Below are 17,707 nucleotides of genomic sequence, written 5' to 3'. Positions count from 1 at the left end.
ATAGCGGGCAGCGATGCGGGGCACACATGTCCTGCCTGAGCAAGCGCCTCCAAAGCAGTGTCCTTCGGCCAGGATGGCCACAGCCAGTGGCAGCAGCCGTGACAAAGTTTTTGGACCACAATGGAGCTGCAGCTCACTTAGTATTCTCCGCTCGGATATAAGCACACAGGACGGCAACGTGGCGTATGCACAACGCACAGGACCACCACCACACACATAAATTATATGCCTTTATTTAGGCAAAGCAGTGTTAAACGCAAGTGCAACCTGATGACAACAACAGGCTGCGTAATGCAACAGCAGCAACAGAAGCAGAAGCAGAAACAGTAGCAGAAACAGAAGCCGGAGCAAAAGACGTGGCAACAATGAGACTTTCGGCAAACAAACGAGGCAAACTAAGCGCTTTTCAACTAATGACGATGACCAGCAACAAAAACGTATGCAAACTGGGCGGCGGCAACAAGTTGAGCCGTTTAGACTTACGGCTTGTAAAGTGTGTGCGCAAAATTCAATAACCAACCGATAACAACCTCAAGAACAGATCCAAGTAAGCCCGGGAAAGACCAGGAAAATCCAGGAAAATCGACAGGGAAAATGCATATATGCACATATGTACGAGGGAAGGCCGGAGCGATGACAACAAAAGCCTGCTTAATGGCAATAATAACAGATTTTAGCCAACCACAAAGAAAACGTCAACAGAGGCATACTTTTTGGCCGCTTGGCCAGGAGCAGGTCGGTTAATGGCCAGTGAGTGTGGCAGGAAGTTCGACACATCCTTGCTGCAGTCACTGTGAATGAAAATTCATTAAGTGAAAATGCGTAAGCCAGCAGATGCAGCAGCAACAGAAAGTGGCAAGTTTGGCTGCACAGCATCTCGAACCTCCTAATAGCCGAAAAAGACCGCATCGTTGGGCAAGAACCACAGCCACCGATTGGCTCAATTTGCATTCAATTAAAAATAAATTGAGGCACCTTGTTCTGCGGCTAACTAAATAGTGGCACCGCACTCGGTGCAACCCACTCCAATTTTTAGTACCGAACGGGGAACGCGACCACCGCAGTATGGGGCCAAAAAATTGATTTCAACTTCGGTTGCCGCCGCGTATTTATAGGCTGAATTGTCATTTTCCTCTTTTCTGGTTGCTGGTTTTTTTTGTTTTGTTTTTTCTGCTTTTTACTTTAACCCAATCCTGCCTGAATGCCAACAAAGAGTTCTCGAAAAGAGAGCGTACAACAAACAAATCACGGACCGATATGCACACATAAAAATTCATAAATATTCTATTTTGAGTTGACATTTTGACAAGTGAATATGAATATTGCAGTCGCAGCGCACCATTTATAATTGATATGTATAAATAATGGACAAAGCCATTTTGTAAATGGGTTTAATGAAATGAACGAGTGTAGCCCTTGTAATAGGTCGTCCATTACAAACAGGGCAAAACAAGCAATGGTCTAAAAACAAGAGTGGACTTTCAGGTGCCCTGGGCGAAAATATTGTTTAAAACATTCAATCCACTTAAAAAACTTGCAACGATTTTCCAAAATTACTCTCCCAGAACGAGCAAACATATTGCTATTTGTGTAAAGCTCTGCGATTATTAAAAAATATTTAATATGAAACATCAACCAAAAGCATTTGCAAAAAATAAATCGAGTTCACCCATGTGATATACCCATTAAATCGGAATTTACAGGTGCCATAGTTTAAATAAAATATACTTAATAATTCACATTTCCCGTTAAAAGCAAAAGTACCCAAAGCCAGCTAGTTGCAATTTCAATTAAATTAAATCGCTTTTTGGCAAGCAACTTTAATTATGTTTGATAGCAAAACAAACCAAGTTAAATTTGCTTTACACTTCGGATCGCACGGCACAAAATAACAAACAAAGCCATTTTGGTCATGATTTTGGGTGAAAAAATTCCAAATTAAAAGTGAAAGTGTGTTTCCTGCCCTTGAAGCCCTGATGGAGAGCACGGATGAGCAGCTGCAGCTGCAGCTGGATCTGGACGGGATTTCGCTGGAAAGTGGCCAGGTCAGCAACTTCGATGACCTCATGGAACTGACCAACCACTCGGAGCTGCTGATGGCCAGAGTCAACTCGAGCCTGGACGCCCTGAACTCCGCCCTCGACCACCTGGAGAGTCGGACGGAGCGGGTTCTTGTCGAGATTCGCAGGCTGATCAGCTCGGGAATGCCGTCGCAGGGTCCACACGATGGATGCGGAGATCCCGATGCCAGGGCGTAGGCGGGCTCGAAAAACATTTCTCAACTGTGCGGGATATTTCAATAAAGTGTAAATTTTATATGGACATCCTCTGATGCTGCAGTGCTCATCAGATTAGTTCTTCTCTTTCGAATCGACTGGGGACCGAGAAACTTCGCGGGGGCATTGAGGCCGGCAGAAGATCCATAAAACGCCCGACAGTTTGTTTGTTTTTTATGGGAATTGTAACCCTAGCACACAAATAATTAGAGCGCTATTTCTGTAGATCTTCGGATGCGCGGATGCGCGGTTGCGCGGCTGCGCAGGCGCAATGCGCACTGAGTGGAGGAGGAATCAGGTGCTGGGGGTCTTGCTCCACAATCTTAATTAGAATTTACATTTCGAAGGAGTGTGTGTGTGTGCACATGTTGCACTGCATTTGAAGAACTCGTCGTGCACTTAATCACTTGAGCCGGCGGCACCATATGGGGTCCTTTCTTCTAGTCCGCGGCATCTGGTGCATGGAGTACAGACCGGGCGGAATAACCTGTTAATCGGATATGTGGATTGAGCCGAAAATTATGCCACAAAGCTGCTGCGCCATCTGGCACTCGACTGCGTTTAATTGACAATTAATGCAACTTTTAATACGCGTGCAATTGGCACTGAAGTCCGCACATCATGGTAGAGGTAGTGGGGTATATGGTTGGTTGGTTGGCCAGTTGGGCAATTGGATAATGCCCACAGATGCCAGCCATTTGCCCTGGTAATTCTTCATTAATCAGCTTCGCAATCAGTTACGTAAATCGCAGGCGCGTGGAAAAGCGCAGAGCCACCAAACCTAATTGCAAGTTATGAATATCTCATCGGATATTAAATCGATGGCCGTCGCTTAACTCCGACCAGCCATGACCACGATGACGATGGAAATAATAATGAGGATGGCTGCGATGAATGCTCTGAATGGGCTGAATGGTGTCGTCCATCCGTTTGTCCGTTTGTCCGCGCGGAAGTGGCGACACTTAATTGCGAATTGAGTGCATTTTCAATTTTTATTGAACTGCGCCCAGTCGAGCATTATGCTGCGGTGTGGTATCATTAAATGCGCGGTGGCTTTACAGCTGCGAAGTAGGCTACGGAAATGCAAATTACCGAGACCAGCCAGAGTGGGCGTGGCAGCCACTCCGCCGCACTCATTAGCGGTGTCTACTAGGCGATAGCCGCCGTAATAAGCGATGGAATAGCTTGTCTTCTTTATCAGCTGGCGCACATGCAAATATGCTTTCAGCCCATTATCGATGAAGTCAGTCTACAGAAGTCATCCCCGTATTTCGGTCGCAAGTGAAATGAGAGCTATAACCTTGCTAACAATTACTTGGGTGACCTTGCTGGGCAGCCGGAATTGCGGTGCCCTGGAATTCGAGGAGTGTGCCAGTGCCCCACAATTGGGAGTGTACGTGGCCAGCTCTAGTAATTGCTCCAAGTACATATATTGCGCCGGTCCGGGATCCTTTGAGGCCGAGTGCTTGGATGGTCACTACTACGATGACAAGCTGGAACGCTGCCTGGATCGCAGGTTGGTCACGAGATGCAGGGATCCTATGGATACACACACCACAAAAGCCCCAGCTCAGAAAGCGGACCCATTGGCGATTACCCTGCGCCTTTTACCCAATGCCGGGCCCTGTTATCCCTACATGGTGTGCTACGAGGGGGCTGGACTGGCCAAGGCCTGTACTCCTGCCCATCTGGTGTCCTGCAACCGCATGCAGTCCAGAGAGCATGACATCAGCTGCCACGAGGGAGACTACGGATTCGTGCCACATCCCCGGAGGTGTGCCTACTTCTACTACTGCTCCAGTGGCTCCAAGCTGATCCACCGATGTCCCTGGAACTACACTTGGCACTACGAACGGAGGTCCTGCGTCCAGCAGTCCGAGCGGATGTGCTACTCCGAGAAGCTGCGGCGCATTAGAAATAAAACGGGAAAGGCCAACCAGGCGCAATTCTAATGTTAGGATATAGATTTAATCTAAGTTAAAGATTCGTATAAATAGCTAAACACGTACACCTAGCGTAAGCAACAGTTGAATTAAGAACTGCAATTGGGAAACAAACAGGAGTCCTCCGCGTAAATGCGTCTGCATGGGCATGTTACTCCTCTCCTCTATTTCCAGTAAAACAGGTGGGAGCTGCGCACATCGAAGTGGTAGAAGCGGAGCAGCATGTAATCCTGCCACTTGGTGGGCAGTAGTCTGCAGCAAGGCGACAACAATAATCGTTAGGAATAATCGCCGGATACCTGAGCTAATTCAATTCTCACCTGAGCAGCCACACGCTGAGTGCGAATATTTTTGGCACGTACACCATGCGCTCGTTCAGCAGCACGCCCTTGACAATCTTCTCGGCCACATATGGAGTGGGCAGTCCGGGATAGCTCTTCGCAATGCTAAATGGAGGGTCACATGAGATCAAGTGATGTGGCTACAGTACAAGCCCAATCTTACCCGGCATCACTGAGCAGTGGAAGATCTCCGCTGGTCCGCATCAGATAGGCATTGGCCACCGTGGTGCGAACGTAGTCACAATCGGACAATCGCAGCTCAGCCCGCAGCGACTCCATGAAGCCCTCGATGCCGTATTTGGTGGCCGTGTAGATGCCCGCGCCTGGCAGAGGAACTAGACCTGAATGGGGATGTAGGTAACAATTTGGCCGGACTTAGTAAGTAAGGTGTATATACCCGCCAAGGCATTTACTGCCACCAGGTGACCGGATTTGCGCATAATCATCTTGGGCAGGAACTCCTTGGTGGTCTGCGAAAGGAAGAAGTTGCATATTAGAGTTTCTAGTTTAGGGCAGCACCTCTCACCATTATGTAGGAACCCAAGTTGAGCTGCAGTATGGTGTCGATTTCATCGCTCTTCAGGGTGGGCGTCGAAGTCATGGGCATGAGGGAAGCATTGTTGACCAGAATGTCCACGGGACCCAGTTCCTTCTCCACCTTGGCGGCCATCAGTTGCAGCTCGCGCGGCGATGACACGTCGTGCTGGAAAGCAAATTCTGTTAGGGCAACCATTAAATACCGGAGCCCTAGCAAGCTCACCTTATAGGCCTTGGCCACGCAGCGTGGGATCTTGGAGAGCAGCTCCACCGTTTCGTAGCAGCCCCTGGAGTTGACATCCACTACGGCCAGCTTGCAGCCGCGTCGGGCCAGCTCCAAGCAGATCTCGCGACCCAGGCCGCTGCCTCCGCCGGTCACCTGGGTTGCAATCACAGGTTACTCACATTACCCAGGTAAATTAATTAGCTTAATTTGCAAACAATCAACTCGAGCTAATGTGACTTCGCATTGAACAAAAACCTTATTTACGGACAATTATGTGAGCACCAGCAGCACCAGCAGCAGCAGCAGCAGTGGAGGCGACTTATGAATGGCATTACTCATACGCTCGGTGGGCCAACCCTCTGGGGCTCAATTGAGTGACTTTTGACCGTAATTGAAGCGCACGGGGTGACCTCAGCCGCCGTTTTGGCTGTGCGCTAGGTGGGTGAATCTAAATGTAACCCGGCATGAGTTCGATTCAGAGTTTGGCACGTTAGCGAATAGCAAAGGGGAACACAATACCAAGTGCGCAGTTGTTGTGGTTATTGAACGAATAGCCGAAGAATTTCAATATCATATGCAAATTAACAGCGGCCACAGTAGTTGAGTTTTATCTACGCATCTGAGAGATACCCGGCATGCTTGCCAGTTGCAGATACTTTGGCCCCCGAAGTTCTACACTCTGCCGTTGTTTACAAACATCAAAGAGCGTTCGTTGCCGGACTGAAAACAAAAGTGAACTTCCTGAGGTTTGCATTTTTGCGCTCTTTCTGTTCATCTTGGTATAAATATAGCGACACACGCAAAACCAGTTTGCAGTTGGCCAGGGGAGTCGAAAAGGGGATCTTTGCCAGCTGAAATAGCTCGAATTCCGCAACAATGATGTCAATAGAACTTATCAACAAAAGTCAATCTCATAATTAAGTTGGCATGGGAATTCTCCAGTCTCTGTCACCCGAAAATACCGCTGTGCAACCGCAACGAAAAGGTATCTGTAGTTGTATCTGTACAGTGTATCTGTATCTGAGAAACGATATCTGCGGGAACGATCGAAAAAGCTGAGACTAAAACAAAAGTCGGGCCATTGTGAATCATTAATGCGCTACGTGAGACGCTTATGGCCGGCACACGCCCACGTTAAAAAGCCTGAAAAGCATGCTAATGGGTTCCGAATGCGATCAGGTTCTTTGCGATATGGAGCATCGCCAGCGGAATCATCACTTGACCTTGTCCAGTGGCATTGGCGCCCCCGGCAATTGACTTCTCCATAATTCGACGCCCCAAGATGCATATGTGATTATTGGAGCGCGATATGGTTGCCATGAGCACGATTCCAGCTGGAGATTCTCTGTGATTGCAGCGCTCACAGCGAAATTATGTCACATCAGCTGACCGTGGCACCAAAGACTCGTCTCTGTGGACACAACTAAACAATTGGCCAACTAACCGAGCTGGGTACCAAACGCATAAATATTTACATTAATAACACAACACTAAGCGATCGACCGCGCCCTAACGGTAGTGACATCAAAAAAGAGAAAAAATTGAATGAAAAGAAAAGCGGGAAAGCGGGAGTGCGGAAAAGGTGGGTGTGCCAAAGGTGGGCGTGGAAGCCGGAGGCAGCCACTGGAAAAGGAAAGTGCGTGACGTTTCTGGTTGGCTAAGTAGTCTCCAGATACAAGATAGCTTAGAAGCGGATACAGGGCAAACAAATTCACATGCGCTTACTTAGGATTTATTAGCCAAAGTAATGACGTAGAGCAGAGCCCCATATACATTTTTCTTATATCAGTATAATGCACATTATGGTGCAATTAATTTGAAAACCGATGTGTATCTGACTAGCCGTATTAATGGCTCATTTGCCAGGCGTTCATTGCAGCCATTTGTTAGCCCAAATGGGCAACCGCATGCAACTTACCAGTGCCACCTTGCCACTGACATCCTTCTCCTTGAGTCCCAGCGCGAATAGGTAATCCAAGAGGTGCTTGAGGAAGACGGCCAGCAGGACCAGAGGCAGCAGGAGCAGAAAGATGATGACTTTCAGATTGAAGATGGCCCGGGTGGTCTCATCGTTGCGATGCGCCTGCGCGGCCGCCTGTGTCGCGGTGGGCGTGGCCGAGGCAGTGGGTCCAGTTACCGTTACTGCACCAGCCGGAACGGCCGTGGTGGTGCGGGTTATGGTAGTAGTCGTCGCCGTCTCCACCATCACTCACAATTGGCTAATGTAGATGCGGGATATATTGAAATATATATGTATATCAATATCTCTGTTTTTAGCCCGGAAATTTTCGCGGTCACAGCAGATATGACACTCGCGGCGACTCCAAAACAGCTGCAGCGCGTCGAAGATCAGGCAGCAGACTAAAAACGCCAACAACCGACTGCGAGTGCCAAACTACGTGTACAAGCTTTCCACTCTATAGCAGTATTCCCCCATTGAGTGAAGATCGCCGGCCGCTCGACGATATCTGGTTTTCGTATCTACGACTGCAGATTCGAGTGGGCAGCGTAGCACCTTTTGAGTGGAAGTGCCGCGAGTGGAGTTACTGCGTTTCACCTGACGTCTTAGCCCGGCTTTCTGTTTTTCGTGTTTTATTGGTTTGGCTATATTGTTTTCCCCGCGCGCACAGTGGGAACTGCGGATGAAGATCAACGCCGATAAGAGCCCTCCCGTGTTTGCTTTCCCTTTATCTGGTCCGTAAAGATGGGGTATCTGGCTGGTTAAAATGATAAACAAGTGCTTGCTAGTACGAGTCTCGCAGTCCTCCCGAAATAATTATGCTAATTATGATTCACTGCCTGCCACTGTGCGCCACTTTCGAATTGTCAACCTTTTGGCTCCCGCCAATCGAAGAAATGTATTTAATTGGGCTACTTGGGATGAAAGTGCACTGCCAACAATTTGACTACTAACTTTACACAGTTTAGTTAATTCGGAGAAGTGGGTGATATCTCACTTGGATACTTATACTTATACTTATCTCGCTTTTATACACTCTACTAGCAGAATGACTGATTCGGTAAACTTGAATTAATAGCAAATCAAGCAGCCTATGATACATTTCTATTTGTTCTTTCAGGTTAAAGTATTACAGAAATGTTTTCATATTGTGCTATTGTTACCCAAAGCCGCATGTATCAGCACAACTTGAGCTCTCGTTTCTTCCCAGTGGAGAAAGGTCGCTCATCACAATGGAACTCAACTCGAATGCGAAACCACTTTTCTTGGCGCTCGTCGAACGAGAATTGAGTGAGTCGCTCCGCCGGGCTTTGAGCACTTTGGTCGACCCATTTTCGAGGTGCCAAACTGGTAGGCCAGCCGAAGAAGTGGATGTGGTAGCCGGGCAAAAAAGGACAGGCCCCAAATGGAAGTCGATGCATCCGCTTTGGCTGGCTTTTGGCCACGGAGGCTACCGTTCCGTTACGATTGGAGCATACTTAATGCCCTGCCCTAGGTCAATGAACAGCGATCGGTGGGCTAGAGTAAACATTTAGCTGCCGCATGTGGCAAAAGCTAAAGTCGCCTGCAGCTGCGGCACAGTGTCAACATCTGGTGTTTTTTGCACTTTTTGCAACCTCGCACATGTGCAACGCTGGCGCAACGCATGCGCCCTGCTTGAGGTTGTTTTTTTAAGCATAGAACTAAAACCAAAGACGTGCAGAGATAACGTGCAGGGTATAAATAAAGTATGTAAATGCGGCCCAGCAATTTTGACATACGTGTATTAGCAGCTAGCTAGCTGAGTTGCATCCCGAGAGCATTGACCGCACACAAGCCACACATGTCACATAGCATGTGCTCCGCGGTACAGTAGCTGTACAGTAGGGTCTGGGCATTGGCGTACACTACGAGGATCTGTTTGCAAAATAGGGCAACTCTTTAATCAACTCACTTTTGGCTTATTTGTACAGAGTATGGAGGTTTCATTCCGTGTGGTAGACAAAAGTTACGTAGTTTCATACATCTATAGTTAACAGTAGAATGCTATCAAAAATATAGAAATCTTTTCTTTTTGGCCATCGAACATGCCAAAATGGTAAAATAACCGTTTAACGACTTACCAACTAAGTACTAATACAACGTTAAGAAATTAATAGCTATACCTCACAGATTCAACACACAAGGCGATGCCCTCGCAGTAGCGAGTCAGTTGGATTCAAACACCCGAATTGAACTCATTAAGTGTACGCATTAGTTTATAGTGTGAACAGTGAAGGTTATACAAAATTGTTGACCATCTCAAAAGTTATGGCAGCTCGTAGGCACTTTCTGAAAGGAAAGGAAAGTTGAGTAAGTATAGGCTAATCTCTTGGTCTTCCGATTAGTTCGCTTACTCTTCAGACTCAGCAATTTGTTGGCATGGCGACGCAGATTCTCTTGGTTGGGATTGCGCAGCACTTCAGCCGCCGCCTCCTTAATCATGCCCTCAATGCTCTGCAGTAGCCATTCCTTTTTGAGGCATGTAATGGCCAATCGGTACTCGCCATCCTGTGTCCGCGATACGTTCCACTCAGCGATGGAGTCGTCGCATTCGCGGCTGTCATTGCTATCCGTCTCCTCCATCTTTATAGCACTGCGCCGACGCACTTTCGACGGCTTTACGTACGGCTCAGCCTCATCGGTGTCGTCCGCCACGGACTTGCGCTTCTTGCCATTGAGCTGGCGTTCGTCTTGGTTGCGATCACGTTTGGGGCACGTACATATTTTAACATCCATAACCTGCTGTCCCACGATATCGCCACTGCAAGATGACAAACACGTTAAGCTTTGTTGCAAACAGTCTTCTGGAGTTTTGTAGCAACACTCTGCTGTAATCTTACCATGCTTTCTCCAGGCAGAAGACCAAGGAAGTTTCTTTTCGCCCAATACACGAGTTTTGGCAAACGAACTTGAAGGCCAGGGTCTGGCGCACGTGCCCACTGCGGTTCCCTGACCGACTCATGTTTAAAGGGATTAACACGGAAAAACGTTCGGAAACACCCTTGCCCTGGGCAGTTCCGCAATAGACACTGTTGGGATTCTCGCTGCGCAGCAAGCTATCGCGCATTTTTGCGTTATGGGCAGTCACTGGAAGATTGTACAAATGATAGTTAAATATTGCACATCGTTCTGTGTTATAATATCCACTTACAAGGCTCAACACTCAGGTGATTTTGGCAGCGCAACACAGGACCACTGACATCCTTGGAGAAGCACAGGAAGACGCGCAGATTGAGCGGCTGAATGGGCATCTTGGCCTTGAACTGTACGTCCACGTTGAAGGTCTCGTTCATCCGGATGTAGAGCTTGTTCAGCGGAACCGAGTACATCCAGTGAGACTTGGGCGGCTGATCCAGAACCATGCTGAAGCCATAGCCTCCGATGTTGTGATTCTCCAGCTTGGGCAGCGTGTCCGCCTGGCTCTGGATGTCCTGCAGCATCATCTCGCGCAGCACGGATTGCTGTAAGCAAAAAGAAATAAAACAAATATATTACTTAAATGACAACTTAGCCCTTCATTTAAGGGTTCACACTTTGCGCTCATAGAGCTGATAGAGCTTCATGTTCCAGCTTGCTCGAGTTACAAATTCTCGCTGAACGATGTCGACAACTAGGAGTGTCCAGCTAATCGGCTAGATAAGAGTGTTTTGTTCTGTTCTCCAATTGAAAGTGAACCCCAAAGCGGCTTTGACGTCATGTTGCTCTTATGAAATGCAGACAGCTGCTGAGTCACGCAAGGAATGTCGCTTCCCGCACGCTTCCTGTGCTCTATTGTTGTGGCCAACACAACGCATGCTCAGTTGGTTTTTCGACGGTCGGCGAAATACATGCGTTTCGCGATGTGTCCAGATAGTGTCGGGCTACTTGACAGGTCCTCTAGATGGAAAGTTGGAAGTCTAGATTGTATAGTTGGAAAACAATTAAGCAGTTATTTATGCTGTGGAAAATGCACACACAGTTTGTACTAACTGTTCGAGAAAAATGGACTTCACTAGCGACTACGCGCATCGGCGTATGGTGAAATTTCTGACGACAACACTGATTGTTTTTATGACTGTGTTTGGACTTTTGGCCAATCGCTATCGCCGTGACAGCCGTGAGAGATTCCGCTCCTCAAAGGCATACCTGGCCTTCGCTTCGCTATGGACAGTTGCATTCAGCTTGGTTTACGGACGGCAGATCTACAAGGACTACCAGCAGGGCCAGATCAACCTGAAGGACGCCACCACTCTGTACAGCTATATGAACATCATTGTGGCTGTTATTAACTATGTGACACAGATGATAATCAGTGACCATGTGGCCAAGATGATGAGCAGAGTGCCCTTCTTTGAGACCCTAAGAACACTACGTCTGGACAGTAGGTCGCTGTACAAATCCATAGCTTTGGCCCTGGTCAAGACCGTTGCTTTTCCCCTGACAATTGAAGTGGCTTTTATACTGCAACAGAGGCGGCAACATCCCGATATGAACTTGATCTGGACCATTTACCGGCTGTTTCCATTGATTATATCGAATCTTCTGAATAACTGCTACTTTGGGGCAATGGTGGTGGTGAAGGAGATGCTAAACGCGCTGAACACCAGGCTGGATGCGCAGCTGCAGGAGGTGAATCTACTGCAGAGGAAGGACCAGCTAAAGTTGTACACTAGATACTATCGCATGCAGCGATTTTGCGCCTTGGCGGATGAACTGGACCAGCTGGCGTATCGCTATAGGCTGATATATGTGCATTGCGGAAAGTATCTGACTCCAATGTCCTTGTCCTTGATTCTGTCGCTCATCTGCAACCTGCTCGGGATAACAGTGGGCTTTTACAGTCTGTACTATGCCATAGCGGACACCTTAATTATGGGCAAGCCGTACGACGGACTTGGATCGCTGATCAACGTGGTGTTCCTGTCCATCTCGCTGGCGGAGATCACATTGCTCTCGCACTTGTGCAACCACCTACTGGTGGCCACCCGAAGATCGGCTGTTATTCTCCAGGAGATGAATCTGCAGTATGCGGACTGTCGCTATCGTCAGGCAGTCCATAGCTTCACCCTGCTGGTCACGGTGACCAAGTACAAGATTAAGCCCTTGGGCTTGTACGAGCTGGACATGCGATTGATCAGCAATGTCTTTTCGGCGGTGGCCAGTTTCCTGCTGATCCTTGTGCAGGCCGATCTGTACCAGCGCTTCAAGATGCACTAACTAATCGAATTACCCACCTGGCTGAACTGCATCAGATTCCCGGACTGTGGCGAATAATATTAAAAAGTTAGCAAGTAATAGTTGTGCAGATTACAAGAGCAACTCACGTTTAGTCCTTGCAAAAAGGCCATGGGTTCCGTGGTCCTGAAAGGATAAAAACAGAGTTAGCAACCGGAGAAACCATCTGTGACCAGGTACCCACAGTTCCGATCCCGATACCGCCACCGTTTGTTCAATGTCCTCCTTAATATCCTCCACTGTGGAATCGGTTGATCCCAAGGAGGCTTCGTTGGCCACCTGGACGTCATCCTCAGAATCGATGCTGCAGCGTAAATTGAAATAAAATGTAGTAACAAACTGGGCCCTGGGCCGGTTGAACAAACACAAACAAGTTGGCCGCGTGAATGATGCAAGTACAAGCGTGTTGCTACATGCATGGTTTGTATTGTTCGATCTTCAGTATTTGGCCACACTGTACCTGACTTTGTGCCACGACATTGGCTGTGATATATACATTTCTATCAACTAAATCCAATCAAGCGATCGGTCGGGAAAGCAGGCTAAATATTTATAAAATTCGCAAAAACTACCGAATCGTATGGCCACTGACGATTTGGATTTTGGCATTCGCCACGCAACTATCGTACCGACCGATGCCTATCGAATGGAGTGCGCGTGTTTCGAATTTGCTCACCCCTTGTGGCTGAAAAACAATTTGCTGCATGATCCCATGTTGTTATTGGCATCATAAATATTGTTGGCTGAATTTTCCAAATTGTTGGAAAGCTGCACCATGTTGTGTCCGCCAGATGTTTGATCCCCCAGCGTCACCAGCTGCGCATCTCCGTTGGCCCCGAAACTCTGCGGCAAGTTGGAACCTCCGCTGCTAGGGAATCGAACTGGGGGCTCTCCAAAGATTTCGTTGCCGATGTCCCAGATATCCAAGAACTCCCCGTAAGCTTCGTATATTGTGCGACTATTGGTACGCGAAACAATCGCAGTGTTTCTGCAAATACGTGCAATATTTTTTGTTGGGTAAGTCCGAAAATAGCATCTCCGCTTACTGGTTAAAAGTCAAGCTGAACGACGAGGACCTTTGAAGACTCATGGCTGCACAATGAATTAAATAAACTTTATTTAGCAGTTGCGTGCTTTTTTGCCAAAACGGCCGTCCGATGAGCGAACTCCAGGGTTGTCGACTAACCGCAAATTGGATGCCTTTATGGGCCCTCAGCACGTAAATCGCTATCGATGAGCTATCGATTAAAACCGGGCTGCGATCGTACAGTGATGCCCATTAAATTTCTATTTTGAAATGTTTTCAATATTTTAATCTATTTATTAGTTTGCAAATTACATGACACAAACAACAAATTTGTTTCACAGCATATTGGTCGTCCAAGATACCATAGGATTTGCGGCTCCTAAAATGAATTATAATTCATGTTGTATTTGCTGCTCAAATTCCACTTTTAGCCAAACTATTTAAAGTAAACGACTCGATTATACAAAGCTTAGGCAGCTATGGCGTACAGGTATATTTACAGTTCTAAAAATGTACAAAAAGCGCTACTGGCACAAAATTCTTTCCCTACAGCAGACATACATATATAATAATGCAGCTCTAATATTTCTCAGTCGTCACTTCGCTCGGCGACTCATTTGATCGATTTTGAACCTCCGTCACAGTGGTGAGGTCAGAGCTCGAGGATTCCCTCGAATGCCTGGGGAGAAGGGGACAAACAGCACAGTAATGATAAGTGTACAGTGGGGATGAGTCTTATATTAAGTTATACGTTAACAAAAAGCTGCAATACCTGTAGAACACGTAGTGCTGCAGCATGAAGAAAATGTCGAAGAGCACTGAAAACAGACCCAGTCCGAATTTGGTGGGATCCCCGAAAAGGGACACCCAGTCATCTGGAAAGCAGAATCAACTTCATTCGAAGCTCAGAAATGATGACAGGGCCATATCCTACCGTAATTGTGGGCATTCAGGATCATCTGCAGCATGCTCAGAGTTCCTCCGGTGAAGTCCAGCAGGATGTTCCCGATGCTCCAGCCGGAGGTGCTCTTTCGGCGATAGTTCATCAGAGCCTGCGGCACGTACTTGATGATGGTGATGGTCAGCTTCACGTAGCTGCAGTAGTACAGAAAGTCCAGCCAGTGGATGACGGATCCTCCGGCCAAACCGGCGGACACAACGACGACCACGGCGAAGATGGCCAGGATTCCGTAGGCAATGAAGGACACCCTTTGCTGTGCCCTCTGCATAAGTTAAAGAAATACCAAATACCAAATCATAAATGTTAATATATGATATATCTTATCTTCACAGTCATATCAAAAATAACCACTGTGATTCAAATTAATTGGTATTTTGATTGATGGCAATTAGTGTTCAATTCAACAGCCGTTGTCACTGTGGTGATAAGGCCATTGAATGTTGGGAAAAGTGCCCATATGATTACCTGATAGAAAAAGCACTGCAGGATCGTAATGCAGGTGGCAAACATGGCGTGCAAGGAGAACACCACATCGTTGAGCATCACAGGATTCACTCCCAGCGGATATCGCTTCTCGTACTCGCTCTGCAGATCCTCGATGAAGTAGAGACCGCAGTTGAACATGCTGTACAGGGTGAAGCCCACTATGTTGAGGGCCAGGAAGTCAAAGTTCAGGCCCTCGACGGACTTGCGGCGGTAGTTGCTCCAGATCTGCGGATAGAAGGACACCGACCAGGCCACAAAGTAAACCCAGCCGAAAATGATGGAGGTGTATATCAAAGCCTTCGATTTGGCCACAGTCACGCGAACAAACACATCCTTCACACTGGAACAAATGCATTTTTCTATACAGTTTCCGAACAGCTGGACGAATCCCGAGCAGTTACTCACATCTCTTTGTTCGCATCATCGCTATCGGCGACCACTTTGACATTGCCTGCTCTGAGACCAGTTATCACCACGGACTGATTCCGAGTACTGCTCTCTGGATACACGAAGGACGCGGGATCGAGGAGCAGGTGATCCTTAGAATCCGTCACCAGCGTAACCTGCACATCGGTGGCTAGCAATCCGCTGTAATAAGCACATCGTTTATGACGCCATATCGCTCGGATTTTCCTGGGATTGCAACTCACTTGGCGAACACCACAAAAGTCTCGTTGGCGTTCAGCAGAACGGTGATGTCATGGGAATCGACGGTGAGCAGACTGGTTTGGGCATTTCCCAGGGCAACTGTGGACAGGAGAAACTCCCTTACTATCAAACCGCATTTCTGGATCGCGACGTTGGGCAGTCGGAATCTCACCTGTGGCCAGGAGCAGCAGCAAAGTCAGGCGGTGTGCGCTGAGATCCATTCTCGTTTCGTTTAACGTCTTCTTATTCATGCACGAGTTTCCAGTCCTGCTGGCATCTTCTTCAATGAAGCCCTACATGGTATTGATTTAATTGTGAATTATTTCAATTGACCAATTGACCACAACCGGGCGAAATTGATAGCTAGGAGTCTGGAATGCAGCTCCTGCCGCCACCTTCTTGTACACTTCGATGAATGCCCCACTTGCAGACGCTCAATAAGAGGGGAATGTAATATGTTAAAATCATATAAGGTATAAGGCACACTTTCCGTTAAACAATTTGTTCTAAAAAGCATTCAGTGCAATCTACGCACGCTCGCTCCATCTGGAATTTGTGTGTTTTTGTCGAGATAAAAGTCGGCAACCTTCAACAAATGTCGCGTCAATGTTACAACTTTGCAATTGGAGCACATTTTCGCACGGCACACGATGGAGCAGCCACTTTATATGGGCTATTGGACGCAGCAGGAAATACACGGCTTGGTCGGCCGATCGTAAAACCAAAAGATTCCCGACTTTTTATACCATTCATAAGGCTTGGGGGCCTTAATGGGAAGGGCCGTGACTTGGCGATTGCGAAGAAGTGTAAAGCACCGCGTGAGAAGCGGGCTTATCTCAATCAATGGAGCTGATAGTGTCAATCGGCTCCATTCGAATTATTGCGGCAGTCTGCCACAAGTTGCAGATAATCAATAGATTGGGCAATGCACTGCAAGCATGGCAATCGCAAGTCACGATCCGCCGGTGAACTTGGTTCTATATAAATGAGTCACAACCGATCTAATTACATGGGGACTTTAAAGATCAAATATCATAGTGCTATTTCAAGAGTCAAGCGAATTACAATTTACTATACGAGTATGTTTCACCACTATACCATAAGATGCGGAGTTATTTTTAGAAACACTTTCAGTTCGATTCTTGTGATAAAGCGATTGGTAAGCCCCATTGTTCAAATAACACCCATTCATTCATGATTCCACGCACGAGATACGATTGTTGTGCATCTGTTTAAGCCGGATTAGAACTTTCACTGGCGTCTGGGAAATCAGAGGTTTCGGCGGCTAGCGCAAGACATCTGTGCAAACAGCCCGATTTTGATAAAGATAAAGATACGCGGATTAGAACGTCTGTGTGCCGAGCTACATGCATGATCGCCTCCCTGCACATCAACACATCACTCACGTTAAAATGAAGTTAAACAATGTGTCTAACTGACGATTAGGCGACTGCCAATGGCTACCAGTGGATGGCGATGCTATGATGGCGATGGCGACTCTCCAGCGACTGAGTGCGCGATCCAATGGATCCGTTTAAATATTGGAGCGGTGGAGTCGACGTCGACTTCGGCAGCGGCAGCGGCAGCGACGCCCCAGCGGAAGCAACAACAAGTGGAGCGAGAGCGGTCCGCCGCCGCCGTTTCTTGGGTCTCATTATACTTTATTTTTGCACTTGAGAACCCATCGGCCGCAAAGGTGGGCACTTCAGTCGGAAATAGCCGAGTATTTTGACCCGACTGGTTGTCAAAAGAAAACGCATTGTTATCAAATTTGAATTTCAAAAAATTAGCTAAACTGTATCTGTGGGGTGTGGGATGAATTAAAATGTGTATGTGCGATAAGCGAGCTTTCATTTCACAGAGATACAAAGTCTTACCAAACATATAATATTAGTCAATGAATAAATCGATTCATATTTCCTGTTTACAATATACGTCCTCTGACTAAAAACCAAATGGAAACAGCATTTCTCAATTTTACAAGTTTTTGAAACGCAATCGCACAACTGTCCTCTTCAATGCCGAATTCGCAGCCTAATAGAGTATTCCGAACAAGATTTAAGAAGT

At 47.3% G+C, this 17,707-nt stretch overlaps 7 protein-coding genes across 7 annotated transcripts; 3 read left to right on the top strand and 4 right to left on the bottom strand.

Annotated features, from left to right (window-relative positions):
- Window positions 1–1,976: 1,976 nt before the first annotated feature.
- LOC6554760 lies at window positions 1,977–2,258 on the top strand. Its single transcript, XM_001982160.3, has one exon. The coding sequence runs from the start codon at window positions 1,977–1,979 to the stop codon at window positions 2,256–2,258; it is 282 nt and encodes a 93-aa protein (XP_001982196.1).
- Window positions 2,259–3,409: 1,151 nt separating this feature from the next.
- Window positions 3,410–4,228, top strand: LOC6554759. The gene has a single exon (XM_001982159.2). It carries the CDS (start codon window positions 3,515–3,517, stop codon window positions 4,226–4,228), a length of 714 nt encoding a protein of 237 aa, XP_001982195.2. The 5' UTR covers window positions 3,410–3,514.
- Window positions 4,223–7,753, bottom strand: LOC6554758 (short-chain dehydrogenase/reductase family 16C member 6). The gene is made up of 7 exons (XM_001982158.3): window positions 7,242–7,753; window positions 5,321–5,476; window positions 5,087–5,263; window positions 4,958–5,030; window positions 4,724–4,901; window positions 4,540–4,665; window positions 4,223–4,471 (listed from the first exon to the last, which is right to left on the bottom strand). The coding sequence occupies exons 1-7, from the start codon at window positions 7,527–7,529 to the stop codon at window positions 4,384–4,386; spliced, it is 1,086 nt and encodes a 361-aa protein (XP_001982194.1). The 5' UTR covers window positions 7,530–7,753; the 3' UTR covers window positions 4,223–4,383.
- Window positions 7,754–9,496: 1,743 nt separating this feature from the next.
- Window positions 9,497–13,157, bottom strand: LOC6554756 (cellular tumor antigen p53). The gene is made up of 8 exons (XM_015153850.2): window positions 12,979–13,157; window positions 12,703–12,822; window positions 12,608–12,644; window positions 12,518–12,544; window positions 10,456–10,765; window positions 10,145–10,391; window positions 9,659–10,065; window positions 9,497–9,593 (listed from the first exon to the last, which is right to left on the bottom strand). The coding sequence occupies exons 1-8, from the start codon at window positions 13,014–13,016 to the stop codon at window positions 9,571–9,573; spliced, it is 1,209 nt and encodes a 402-aa protein (XP_015009336.1). The 5' UTR covers window positions 13,017–13,157; the 3' UTR covers window positions 9,497–9,570.
- Window positions 11,106–12,509, top strand: LOC6554757 (putative gustatory receptor 94a). The gene has a single exon (XM_001982157.3). It carries the CDS (start codon window positions 11,286–11,288, stop codon window positions 12,498–12,500), a length of 1,215 nt encoding a protein of 404 aa, XP_001982193.1. The 5' UTR covers window positions 11,106–11,285; the 3' UTR covers window positions 12,501–12,509.
- Window positions 13,158–13,190: 33 nt separating the features above from the next.
- LOC113563706 lies at window positions 13,191–13,726 on the bottom strand. The gene is made up of 2 exons (XM_026975667.1): window positions 13,565–13,726; window positions 13,191–13,506 (listed from the first exon to the last, which is right to left on the bottom strand). Exons 1-2 carry the CDS (start codon window positions 13,606–13,608, stop codon window positions 13,191–13,193), a joined length of 360 nt encoding a protein of 119 aa, XP_026831468.1. The 5' UTR covers window positions 13,609–13,726.
- A 90-nt stretch (window positions 13,727–13,816) lies between these two features.
- On the bottom strand, window positions 13,817–17,157 carry LOC6554755 (cystinosin homolog). Its single transcript, XM_001982155.3, has 8 exons — window positions 17,047–17,157; window positions 15,813–15,933; window positions 15,643–15,739; window positions 15,398–15,580; window positions 14,972–15,332; window positions 14,480–14,768; window positions 14,318–14,420; window positions 13,817–14,224 (listed from the first exon to the last, which is right to left on the bottom strand). The coding sequence occupies exons 2-8, from the start codon at window positions 15,889–15,891 to the stop codon at window positions 14,125–14,127; spliced, it is 1,212 nt and encodes a 403-aa protein (XP_001982191.2). The 5' UTR covers window positions 15,892–15,933; window positions 17,047–17,157; the 3' UTR covers window positions 13,817–14,124.
- Window positions 17,158–17,707: the final 550 nt, after the last annotated feature.

This window comes from Drosophila erecta, unplaced genomic scaffold, assembly GCF_003286155.1.
Source record: "Drosophila erecta strain 14021-0224.00,06,07 unplaced genomic scaffold, DereRS2 tig00000000-arrow-pilon, whole genome shotgun sequence".
NCBI lineage: Eukaryota > Metazoa > Arthropoda > Insecta > Diptera > Drosophilidae > Drosophila > Drosophila erecta.
The sequence above is the reverse complement of the archived record's forward strand: the minus strand, read 5'-3'. Positions and strand labels throughout refer to the sequence as shown.

Excerpts from the sequence above, each read along its gene's own strand:
- LOC6554760 (XM_001982160.3), top strand. The coding sequence starts at position 1,977 with ATGGAGAGCACGGATGAGCAGCTGCAGCTGCAGCTGGATCTGGACGGG.
- LOC6554759 (XM_001982159.2), top strand. The coding sequence starts at position 3,515 with ATGAAGTCAGTCTACAGAAGTCATCCCCGTATTTCGGTCGCAAGTGAA.
- LOC6554758 (XM_001982158.3), bottom strand. The coding sequence starts at position 7,529 with ATGGTGGAGACGGCGACGACTACTACCATAACCCGCACCACCACGGCC. Across the intron at positions 5,477-7,241 it reads TCAGTGGCAAGGTGGCACTG|GTGACCGGCGGAGGCAGCGG; the intron begins GTAAGTTGCATG and ends ATTGCAACCCAG. Across the intron at positions 4,472-4,539 it reads CTCAGCGTGTGGCTGCTCAG|ACTACTGCCCACCAAGTGGC; the intron begins GTGAGAATTGAA and ends GCCTTGCTGCAG.
- LOC6554757 (XM_001982157.3), top strand. The coding sequence starts at position 11,286 with ATGGACTTCACTAGCGACTACGCGCATCGGCGTATGGTGAAATTTCTG.
- LOC6554756 (XM_015153850.2), bottom strand. The coding sequence starts at position 13,016 with ATGTATATATCACAGCCAATGTCGTGGCACAAAGTCAG. Across the intron at positions 12,823-12,978 it reads ATGTCGTGGCACAAAGTCAG|CATCGATTCTGAGGATGACG; the intron begins GTACAGTGTGGC and ends TTTACGCTGCAG. Across the intron at positions 10,066-10,144 it reads TTCTGCCTGGAGAAAGCATG|TGGCGATATCGTGGGACAGC; the intron begins GTAAGATTACAG and ends GTCATCTTGCAG.
- LOC113563706 (XM_026975667.1), bottom strand. The coding sequence starts at position 13,608 with ATGAGTCTTCAAAGGTCCTCGTCGTTCAGCTTGACTTTTAACCA. Across the intron at positions 13,507-13,564 it reads TTCAGCTTGACTTTTAACCA|AAACACTGCGATTGTTTCGC; the intron begins GTAAGCGGAGAT and ends ACGTATTTGCAG.
- LOC6554755 (XM_001982155.3), bottom strand. The coding sequence starts at position 15,891 with ATGAATAAGAAGACGTTAAACGAAACGAGAATGGATCTCAGCGCACAC. Across the intron at positions 15,740-15,812 it reads GCTGCTGCTCCTGGCCACAG|TTGCCCTGGGAAATGCCCAA; the intron begins GTGAGATTCCGA and ends TCCTGTCCACAG. Across the intron at positions 14,421-14,479 it reads CCTGAATGCCCACAATTACG|ATGACTGGGTGTCCCTTTTC; the intron begins GTAGGATATGGC and ends TCTGCTTTCCAG.